Below are 12,155 nucleotides of genomic sequence, written 5' to 3' on the forward strand. Positions count from 1 at the left end.
AGTGTGGGGCAGAGCTGTGAGGGGCAGGAGCACCAACCCCTGCATGGCACAGGGCTGCTGACCACGTGTCCAGAGGTGGAAACTGGGCACAATAAAATCTGGTAGTCTCCTATAAAATTCCACAGAACATGGTGTCTCTATTAGCTAAAAAAAAGCACAAAAGGAAATGCTACACACAGACAGGCAGTGGCTGTGTGGCTGTTGGAAGGGTGAATAAAACAACAGGCATGGAGCAGCCATCCTGGCAGGTTAAACACACCCCAGTGGTCCTCAGGCACTGCACCCTCGTGTGTTTCCAGAGCCTCCTGAATACTCACATGTCTAACAAGTGGTAAAACACCAGGATTTTGGGTCACGTTAAAATTTAATACTCACCTTCAGTACAATTTCATTGACAGTAGCAGCATCTGATTCAAAGTAAAGGTGTTTGTAGTCATGATTGCTTAGATATGTAAGTTTAAATATTGCATGACCTGCAAAGATAAGAAAAAAACTGCTTAGAATATTCCTGTAAAGTTTGAGCAGAGCTCGTTGCCTGACAGAAGAAAACCACAGATGGTGATCTCAGCGTACCATCAGCACGACAGAAGGAAGCAATGAAATGCTGACAGGCTTCTCATGTCATTTCAATTTAAGGCAAGTGGTGGCTTACAGGAGCAGCTGAACTCCAGTCAATAAAGTTCCTTTTCCCATCACATCCCCACTGCAGGAAATGCAAAAATCCATCAAATGGCTGGTTAGCTCTGCTCGGCCGCGACGGCGCTGCAGCCCCGGCACCGCGTCAGGGCTGCTCATGGGAGGAGGGTTGTGCTGAACAGAAAATGGCAATTAATCCCAGAGCCACCTCTCCAAACCCTCCTCCCAAAGCACCCAAAACACCACGTGAGCCCAGCCAGCTGCTGGTGGCCCCAGGAGTGGCACCAAGTGCAGGGCACCGAGGGACGCGGCCGTGCCGCCACCAAACCCGCTCAGGGCTGGGATGGCCCTTCCCACACCAGGGAAAATCAAATTAAACTCTAGATGTGACCTGCTGGCACCTTCCTGGCACTTGGGCCTCTGTCCCAAACAGAGGTTCCATGTGCTGGCCCTGTGGCTGCCCTGGCACAGTGTCCCTGGACTCCAACACGTGGTGCCAGGAGGAATGACTTGGACACAAAGGCCTGGCACAAAGGAAGGCAAAATATCCTTCACTTGTATGGATGCTGATGGCTTCAAAATTAAAATGAAATGTATTCTATACATGATACTTTTCCAACGGTTTTCTAATTTATTCTGTTCAACAGTCAAAGTTAGCAATCCATAAAGTAACAGCCACATTACTGTAAATCCAGGTCTTTCCTGCAGGAAAGCTAATTGGAAATCTTATTTACATTATCTAATTCTCCAGATTTCCAAAAAGTGACTGATATATGCTCAGATTGGTGGCCAGGAAATTTGAGATGCAAGTATTTTATTGTGGCATGTTAATTAAACACCATTATGATGCACTAATCTGGAATATAAATTCTGTATTGAAAAATTGGCTAATAATAATAATAATAAAAACCCAACCCTTTAAATCATTTGACAAATGATGCCTCAGTGGTACTAAAAATGCGGAATTCCAAGCTGGGAGCTCATCAGCATGTTAATGCATGCAGCTTTGCCTGGAACACAGCATCTTAATGATTCCAAAAGTGCCAGTGCACCACTCTGGGGCTGGGACACAGCACCGTGCTCCACCAGCTCCCACCATTCTCCTTGGGCATTGAACATTCCACACTGGTTATCAGAAATGACACTGGCACAAAACAGGGTCAGAGGACCCCAACGAGCTGCTGCATTTTGGGTTTTGGAAGTTCTGGGTAATTCTTGCTGTGGATCAAGACAAAACCTCTCCAGGTGTTCCCTGCTCCCCGGGAGCCCAGCCTGGTGTCACCACGTGTCCCTGGGGCACTGCCCTGCCCAGGGCAGCCCTGCCAAGGGCACAGCTCCTGCTCCCACGGCACAGAGGCTGCTCTGGGCCTGCCCAGCTGGGCACTGGCCAAGTGTGGCTCTGCAGGGGCCCTGGGGAGCGCCGGGGACGCGGCGCCGATGCCAAACCCGTGCAGAGCTCACAGCCCCTCCTGCTGGGACTGGGGACCCAGTGGAAAGAAGCCAAGAAGACTTTTCCTTAGAAAGCCCCATTACAGCATCATGTTTATGGGCTCCAAGTCCACAACACACTACTTACAGCATGAAATATGAGTGCACTGAAATCCTAACTGGCACTTTGCTCTGCTACTCTTCTAGCCAGATGGAATTTATGAATTGTGAGATTGATTTCCATTTCCAAGAGTGCTTAAATATGTGATGTACCTCTTTCCAATAGAGCACCACCCCTGACAATTCTGAGATCAATAGGAGCTTCCATGGTTTGATGTTTCCGTGTGAGAGGATCTGGTAACAAACAGCAGCAGCTCGAGTGGCTCCTGCTGCACGTGATGGGGGATTTAAAGCAAATGCAGATGCTGCACAAGCAGCTGCTACCATCACTCCACACCACCAGTGTGGTGGCTGGGTGTTTGCAGGGAACCTCAGTGCCCTGCAATCAGGATCAATCAGCTGCACAACAACAGAAAATCCACGTTATTCCCAACTACATTTGTCTGTTAAAACAGTTATGGAAAGCAAAAGGAATGACAGAAACTCAGCTGCTACCAGCAGCTTTTGTCACAGGGCAGGCACAGCCCACGCTGAGCTCAGCACAGCCAAGGGGTCTCGTGCCAATGTCCCTGGTGCCCCCTGAGCCCCAGCCATGCCAGGGCCCCACAGCAGAGCAGCCTCTCCCCCCTGCTGCCCCTTGGCCCCAGCTCGGAGCACTGATAAATCCTCCCCAGCCCAGCACTAATGGGTTCCTGTGTGGTTACTCCTGGAGAGGAGCCTACAGACGGAAGGGCAGGATGCTAATTCACTGGGAATTCACCAAGGAGAGCTCATTTACTCCTTCAGCACCACGTCTCACGTTCAGCTGCTCACCCCATCTCCTGATTTTTAGCACCACTGCACTGCCAACGAGGCGAGGGAAGAGGCCCTGCAGCGCTGCAGCTCCCGGCTCTCCTCGCCCTTCCCAGGGCTCTGCAGCTCCTCTTGCAGCCTCCGCCCTGCACAGCAGCCCCCAGCTCCTCCACGGCCCCACAGCTACACACAGCCCTCAGAAACCCTGTGGGATTACAGCTCCACAACTACACCATAATGTGCTTGTACAGGCAACAGTAAATCTTGAGCTAATTCCTGCAATCTTGGGAAAACATCCAAACCCTTGGTGGGCCTCATGCTGCACCTGACACAGGTAGAAAAATAATCACTCTAATCTAAGTAATAAACTCTTTTTATCAAAGTCCAAAAGATAGATTTTTTTGCTTGGAAAACAAGGATATGAATTTGCACAAGAAAAGATATTTTTTTACGAATCTGCCAAGACACGAGAAAGTTTTTCTTCTTTCCCTCCCACCCCACAATTCAGCCCTTATCCTTTGCCAACTCTTTAAACAGAATGGAATTAAATCACTAATTAGACAGAGGATGAAAAGAATATTCATGAAGTGGACAAAGCAGAAAACAAACAAACACTAGAAATGCAAATTTATGTTAATTTTTCAATATACTTTGATGATTGCTTTGTCATTACAGGGCCATAAGGCAGAAGTCAACAATTAAGAGTTATTAGTGGAATAAATAGCTGGAGAAGGACTCTCTGAAGAACAAAGCACTTATGGACACCGTTTGACATCACTGATTCTCACTGCTTCAGAAACTGTGACCTCAACAGGCTCAGACCCTGAAATCTCTTCCCATGGGCCCAGAGAGGATGCAGGATTAGAAATACACCAGTAAAAGGCAAGGAATGAGGATAGTAAAATACACATCAGCAATACTTCTGTAAAAAGGCACATTTCCTCCAACCCTACATGAGATGGGGGAGGCTCTGCTCTGCAGCCACTGCTGCATTTCACCCAAAGCACTGGGGAGGGGCTCAGCTGTCTGAAATCCTCGTGTGATAGCCCAGGAATGATGCTGTGACCCTGGAGGAAGGCCTGAAGAGCCTACAAAGCTGCAAGAGTTGTGTCAGGGTTAAAAAACATTCAACACCCTTCCTGACACCCTCTGGTAACAAAAAAAACTTCACAGGGGAGGTCACAAGTTGCAGCCAGAGTTGGATTATCCAGATGTGGCACCAAGCTCGGCTAGGGACAGACAGAACGGGGATGTGGACCTGTGTGTACAGGTGGGGTTAATCCCATTTCATGCAAGGGATATTTATCCCAGAGGTACATGAGTTAGAGGCGGCGAGGGCAGTCAGCTCTGGGTGAATTCCTCACCCCACTGATGCCAGTGGAGTCACTGCTGGTTCGGGCTGCCCACCATGAACCTGGGGTGGATCTCCTCAAACCAGGGCAGTACTTCAGTGGGAACAAATGATAAGACTGTTAAGGAAAAAAACAGCTGTGGTCCAGCTGGCTTGCCCCATTCTCTCAGGCAGCAGCATATTCCATGATCTCTCTTCCTCCAACCCTTTATATTCCACTGTAGGCTTGCTACTCAGCATTGCTATTAGAGGGTGATGTGGGTCCAGATGTCTTGAAAACAGAGCTGCAATTAAAGTGCAGCACACACCCACTTTTGTGTCAAACTGTGGTAACTATTCACACATCTGGATTATTTTCCCTCAAAGCCTTCTGTTTCTTTAAATTATTATCAGAGGCAGAATACCAATAAAGATTTTTGCAAAAATGCTGAAAATTGAGGTGCAACTCAGGGTTGCCCAAAACCTCTTTACCAGCAACCTTGTTTGGGGAAAAAAGATAAATAAATCAAAATGCAGTGTTTCCACATGGCAATGGGCTCCTCCACTGCGTCTGCACCTCATCAATCACGCATTGTCTGCCGGAGAGGCGAGCCTTGTAAATGTCACATCCACTCAGGCCCGAGGAGAGGCGAATCAAAATGCAGCGAGGAGTTTTAATTGGATAGTGTAATTAAACTAAAAAACCCCAGCAGAATAGCTTTGACAGGATAGATGAAGACCCCTTTTAATAGGGCTACAAAACAGATTTGTTAAAAGGATGAGGCAATGCGCGCTCCTGATTGCGCTCAGGAGAACTTTTATGAGCGGCTGTTGGAGGGGCTGCAGTTAATCAGCACTGCAGTGCCCGGCTGCTCCTGCCCCTGCCAGGCCTGGGGACCCTTGCTGCCAGCCCTTCTCTGCAGGGACAGGTCCTGCTGAGCGCTGCCCTGGCACACGGAGCCATCTGTGCCCGCTGCCAGCCCTGCCTGCACAGCGTGCCCAGGCTGGGCCCTGCCCTTCTGTTCCACACTCGGATGTTCCTTTCACTCCCAGCCTGAAGTTTGGGAACATTTTCTCTGCTGAACCTGTTTTTTACCTTCTGGTCAGAACCTGTGACTAGTCTCCTGTTGAGTAGGAATTTTACTGTGTTTTTTCTTGCTCCGTTGCAGGAGCAGGGATATCAGGAACCATGATGTTGTGATATTTTGTGCACCAATTGCAGAGCACACACTCCCTCTGCTCTGGCCCCACTGCAGGCTCTGAGCAAACCTGCAACAGCTCTGTTTGAGCCCCCAGAGAAGCAGGAACCCAATGCCCTCCCAACACTTCCTGGGTATTTTCAGCCCTTCCACAACCCAACGACGAATTCATTAAATTAGTACTACCCAATGTGCATAATCAGGAGAAACTGGACACTGAATTAAAACATCAAACACCTTTAGCTTTAAATGAAAACTACATAAAGGGGGTTCGGGAATGGCTCTGGCTATCACTTGCAGCCAGGGTGAATACTGCTGGAAAAGCTATTTTCGTGCAGATGTGGAATTCAATGGGAAAGACTGACTCGTGTAGCAACATCAATCAAAACGTCGGCTCGGCTGGCAGCTCTCGACAGTAAGGCAGGTTCAAAGGTCACGGGATAAAGAAAAAGCCAAGCTCTGGTTCAGCTCTAATATCTCCTCGCTGGAAGTCTCACCGAGGTACCTGCCCCCCTTCTGGACTCGCAGCTTTCATTAATCTTCTTGCCATCTTTTTTAACTAGTCATGCAGAACCGCTCGATAGCGAGACATATAATGGGGAGGCCCTGTGCCTATTACCAGGTTAACACTCTGTTAAGCCCCAGTGCAACAATGGAATCAGAATTTAAAGGAAATCTTCAGCTGCAGGGTGCAAAGCGGGCAATTAAATTACAAACTGAAGTTACCCATGTACTCCGTGACCTACGGAACACCTTTGTTTACACTTACCTTCATACTGAGGGTATTTTGACAAAGCAACTGAGATGTCTCTGCTTCATGAAAACAAAAAAAAAGGCAGATAAAGGATCACAGAGAATGTTGCTTCAGTGTTTCAAGTAAATTATCAAATAAATCCAATTTCTGCAGCTCCTGTGAAGCACAGCTGCCTGGGAGAGCCCTGGGCAGGCTCTGATCAGGTGTGGTGGCACAGGGGGCTGCCCTGGGCTCTGCACTCCCTGCCCAGCTCAGCTGTGCCCAGCAGCCCTGGGCATCCATCAGGGCCACTCGGGCCACAGAGCACTGCACACACCAGTGGGCAGTGACACTGAAGTTTCTCCCCTGTCCAAGTAATGTAAGAGACATTACCAGAATCAGATTTCCTTTAAATTACACTATTGCAAAGGGATATAATTGTATTAAACGTATTATGTTGCTTCCTTAAGACTTTATATTATGTATACTTAATTGAGATACAAAGCTCTTTTCAGCTATAAAAATGACAACTACTTTATTAAGGCTTAAATCTTATTTCTACATGATAGGATGCTTCCTTTCAAGACTCAAAACATTCAGAATCTCTCATGATAATCAGGCTGAACCTGATTTAAAGAAGATGTTCGTGCCCAGTGTTGTCAGGTTCTAATGGCATCGAAGCAAGCCAGCAGGGCCATTAACTCTCCCCTCAGTCTAAATCCAGGGAGTCTGATTTAATTTACAAATAAAACTTCAAATTCTGACCCAGGGCTACTACAAGGGCAAACAAAAATCATCAGCCATCCCTGCCTACAACCCCCCCACTAATGGCAAATGAGATGCCAGAGCTTTCTGTTCTCATTTTCTGCCCTCACTGAAGGCAGCTCTGAGTTCTGTGAACTCTCAGCACAGGAAAACTCAGTCTGTCCAAAACGGCTCCGAGATGTCCATCAATATCCCCACCACATCAGCTCTGCAGCTGCTGAGCCCTTTCACACACACACACAGGTGCCACCAAAGCTTCTCTGCAGGAGCCAGTGCAGGGGGAAGCAAAGAACACGAGCACGAGGCTCCCACTGCACCCTCACGCTGGTCCCAGCACTCAACCTCCACTCCCAACACCCCCTGCCCTTACTAAAAAGCAGGAGGCTGGTCCAAACCCTTCAGCTCTTCAGAGTCACAGAGCCCAGCCCAGCAGAGCCCAGCCCAGCAGAGCCCAGCCCAGCAGAGCCCAGCCCAGCAGAGACCAGCTGGTTGTAGCCCCAAACCCCGAGCCCAGCACAATGGGACAAGCACGAGCACTTCTGAAAGAGGAGATGGAGCAGGTTTGTATTACAAGAGATAAAAACATGAAAACAAAATATATTGCAGAACTCAAAGACCTTATCTGTACCCAGCCTCTCTTTGCAATAATTCATTCAAGAAAGATCCGGGAATAATTTTTGATGTAAACTCTGCTACAAACATACATCACCGTGCTGATAAAAATCACAGACAAAACTTGTGAAATACAGTGAGTTTCATTCCTTTATGCTACTAAAATAACTTTTTTCCATTTAAAATTCAAGAGATACTGATCTGCTGTTCAGTTCCCCAAAATGCATCATTCTGAGATGTCACACTAAAAGTCTTTTCTGCTGGCCTAAAATAATGACTTTTGGAACATCTTTAGTGAGTTGGGAAAAGGTCAGCAGTTTCAGGAGGAAGTATTTTCTCCTTTTGGAACTGTGCTGAACCATTATTTAGTAGGAGAAGTTTAAGATGTTCACACAAAAATGAGCAAATAAGCCCCTCAGTACTGTCATGGTTGCCTTGGTTGCAACCTGTCAGTGTCCTCTGCAAAGCCACCGTGATTCTTCACCCAATGGTCCCCATGGGCAGGCACTGCTCTCCTGCACCTGGGCTCTGTTTGGGGGTTGAAACTCCTGGGTTGGCAGGATTTGGGTATGAACATAACTCCCACAACAGCAGGAGGTGCCTCTGGGGCTGGAGAGCCCCATCCTGCAGGGCGAGGTCCAAGCTGTCCAGGGATGGTCCCTGGTGTCACAGCAGTGGAAACCTCAGGTTTCAACTGGACTTTCAAATACAGCCTTGTTTTGAGGGCACCATTTTATCCCCTCAATGTCTGCATTGGCAGAAATGTGGGTACAGAGCAGAGGTGTGACAGGATTTACCAGCACAAACTGCCCCTTGCACTGTACACAAAATCCTCACGTGTTTCAGACTGCCAGGTCATTGGGGAAGCTTCTCCTTGGGATTGTGCCTACCCAAGGACCATGAAATCTTGATGGAGAGACAGAAAAGGAAGACAATGACTAAACCAAGAACATGGAGTAGGAAGGGGTAATGAAGGGGAGAAGGATATAGTTCAATAATTGCTGATAAAATCTGTGGCAGCCATAAATTTACTCTTCCAAGAGAATTCAACAGATCATTACCTCTGTAAATATGTATCACATAATTCTCCCTCTCTGTCACCTTGCAGATAAGTACTTAATACCAGCATCTCACTACCCTGCAGAGGCACAAGTGCAATAAAATCCATCTGAGCCTTTGAACTGCAGTCACTGTTTGATAGTAGACGGTTCCATTTTGGCCCCACTGGGAGCCATTGCCCAATTCTCCCAGGGCCTATCCTGTGCTTTTTAAAACAACTTTTCCAGACAGAGACTCTCATTCCTCTCCTGACACAGCAGAAGCCCTTGCTTTTGGAGTTGCACTCCACAGAGCCAGCTCATACCTGTGGGCAGTGGCTGAGCTGGGCTGTCCAGCCTGTCCCAGATCTGGCTGTCACTGCTGTCCTGGCCCAGTCACCACCACAGCATGCCCAGAGTGGCACCCTCAGTGCCAGTGACCCTGCAGCCATGGCTGGGGCAAATCCAGGCTGAGCTGACACTCACTGTATGTAAGAGATCTTCAGTTGCACCAAAGACATTTAAAACCAGCCTGGAAGTTAAAAAGTGCCCAAAAATTGCAATTATGTTGAAACATGGATTTGCTGGCTGTGCTGCAGGGCTGGAGACAGCTGGGCAGAGCCAGTGTTCCGTTGGTGTCACAGTGGGCAAGAAACACTGAGTGATGCCATTAGCTGAGAGCAGCATCAGAGGACACTCGTAAAATGTGTGTCTGTTTATGCTGTGTTCTCTATAACAGAACTGAGTCAGATTAAAAACATCCTGTAATGAAAAAAACACACCTATAGAAAGAAAAGGACATGGTAGCAATAATTCTTTGGACATGGAGCACATCCAGGGAGGCAGAGAAGAGAGAACATAAATAAAAAGGACTACTCACTTGGGCTTTTTTCTTCCGCAAGGTCACAGGCACAGAGGAGTTCAGAATCGATTGAAATGGGTTTCTGCTTAATCCAAAACTTAGTGCTGGCCTTCTGATTAGTAACAGGGTCTATCTCTACCTTGTCTCCAGAAATACCTGAGATGAGAAAGAATAGAGAGCCACAAGAGTGATCTGTTTAACCGATTTCATATCAGCCATTTGACACACTTTATAAATCTTAAATGGGCTGAAGGTATATTGTCCTTCTGGGCTTTCTGAAAGCACGGGAGCTTTGGAAACCAGAAGCAAATGGTTATCAAACTGCATTGATAATCTGCATTTTATTCTCCTGCATAAGCATACCAAAAGAAAGAAATATCACAGAAAAGATTCTCCTAAACGCATACAGAGCTCTTCTGGAAGCAGTAGCTACACGAGCTGTGAGATTTATAGGAGATAGTGCTGGTTTTGCAGTCACCACTGCTCTGTGTAACAGACACTATCACCACCCACCCCTCTCCATCTGCTGTACAGCAGACATGCAATCATACAAGAACAGAACCAGAGGTTCAGAATGTGCTGAGCTGGGAGGGACCCATCAGGATCATAGAGCCCAATGCTGGCCCTGCACAGGACACCCAACAACCCCCCTGTGCCTGGAGCACTGTCCCAACAGTGCCTCTTGAACCCAGGCAGGGCTGATGCTTTCCAGGGAAGCCTGTTCCAGAGCCCAGCCCTGCTCTGGGTGAAAATCCCTGTCCTGATATCCAACCTCAATGTCCCCTGGCTCAGCTTCAGCCACTTCCCTGAGTCCTGCCACGGTCACGAGAGCAGAGATTGGCCCCTGCCCCTCTGCTCCCCCTTGTGAGGATGCTACAGCCCCCAGTGAGCTCTGACCTCACAAAGCACCCTCATCTCTCCTCATGACACTTCCCCTCTGGACCCTTCCCCACCCCATGGCCTCCTTTGGATGCTCTCTAACAGCTTCATGTCCTTTTTACCTTGTGATGCCCACAACTGCACACAGTACTCAAGGTGAGGCCACACCAGGGCAGAGGGGATCCTGCTGGAACCAGCTCAGGAACTGAACTGAGCTGAGCAAACTTCCAGGCAGCTTTCTACACCTAGGTGTGCAGAGCCTTAAAAACAACGAGGTGTCTTCAGGCATGAGTTACAGCATGAAGCTCATGAGACATCCACAAAAGGAATATAGGAAAAAGGTATTTAAATAGCATTTAACTTTTGCATCTCTGGAAAAAAAAAAAAAAGCAGAAAACCTTCTCCCTCCTGAGGGCTCTGACAAGGAGGAGCCTGGGGGGGTCTGGCTGCAGCCCCTGCCCTGAGGCCAGGCCAGCCTCACCCACCCCGTGGGTTATGGGAACACCCCTCTAACCCAACCGTGCATTAAACACACCCCACATCAGAGAGATCACATTGCAATTAAGCATTGTATCAAGAGTCCAATTAACACCCAGGCTCCTGGAACTCACTAATTTGAGTAGGCTGAGGCTGTATCTGGAGCCCATTTTGGTTTGTGATTTAATTTTGGACAGATTACGTAAAATTGGTGTTGGTATTTCACTGTAATGGTTCATTATTCCAAATGGTATTTGCTGTGGTTTAAGGAAAATATGGAAGTTGATGATACAAAGTCTCATTTTCTCACTAAAAAAAAGTCAGGGGAAGTTCTAAAAATAAAGGTGCAAATTCTTGATGTGTGAGGGCTGTTCCCCATCCCTTCCTCTAAGAGCATCACCCCTATAAATATCCTCAAAAAAAATGTCAGTGTTTGGTCCTGCAACTTCAGAATTCACAGTCAGTCAATACTGTTAATGCACCTTGTTAATTTGATAGGATTTGTCAGGTAACTCCACTGGAAAATTATATAAAACTGTTCCAGATGAACAGATGATAGTGACATGAATTAAAGTGATAGAACAATAGTGGAATATAAACCAGAAATGACACCCAAAGTGGCTGTTGATTTATTGCCATCCTGAGTTTGGTTCTGGGCTTCCATGTATATTAGTGCTACAAATCTGGGTCCATTTAGCAGCGAGATGCTCATACATACATCACCAGCTCCTGCTCCAAGCCAAGGTCACTCCCCATTGCATCAATCTTCTCAGCAGAGGCTACTTCACCATTTTGTAACCATCTCAGATGGAACAGACTTCCTCCTCTTTCATCTTTTTTTTATCATGTAAAATACACTTTAACTTCTATTATTTTTATCTGCAAATTGTTGCTGTATACTTCATCCATTATTTCTGTATCTCGACATCGCTGGCTGAAGCTCACCCACATCCAGAGAGTACATTGACAAAGAATGTTGTCTTTTTTGTGTTATTGTTCTCACAATCTGGATGTGTTGAAACCTAAAATCAAAACAGTATTGTGTCTGTGGCTTCTGCAGTCTCTGTCTCACAGCACAAATCACTCATACTCAAAACCCAAGTGAAAATGCTCCTTCTACTATTTTTTAAATTCATTCATTTTGTCAAAAGGAATGCCAATAATGTATGGGTCCTGCAGCAGTGTTCTGTTCTTGCTCCCTTTGTTGGGTCTGCAATTGCCCCCTCCCCTCTCTGAAACACTTGCCAGCAGTTGTTTTCCCAGACAATATGCTCCTGTTAGTTGT

At 47.2% G+C, this 12,155-nt stretch overlaps 1 protein-coding gene across 4 annotated transcripts in view; it reads right to left on the reverse strand.

Moving 5' to 3' along the window:
* Positions 1-12,155, reverse strand: part of MAPKAP1 (MAPK associated protein 1) — a 79,632-nt gene that overhangs the window by 1,980 nt on the left and 65,497 nt on the right. For all 4 annotated transcript variants that reach the window (XM_071453859.1, XM_071453857.1, XM_071453860.1 and 1 more), the window contains 2 exons: positions 9,533-9,670; positions 376-473 (listed from right to left, as the gene is read on the reverse strand). In XM_071453859.1, the coding sequence (XP_071309960.1) occupies positions 376-473; positions 9,533-9,670 (236 nt within the window). The remainder of the gene's footprint in view (positions 1-375; positions 474-9,532; positions 9,671-12,155) is intronic.

Source organism: Agelaius tricolor, unplaced genomic scaffold, assembly GCF_023055355.1.
Source record: "Agelaius tricolor isolate 1412-34295 unplaced genomic scaffold, bAgeTri1.0.p SCAF_38, whole genome shotgun sequence".
NCBI lineage: Eukaryota > Metazoa > Chordata > Aves > Passeriformes > Icteridae > Agelaius > Agelaius tricolor.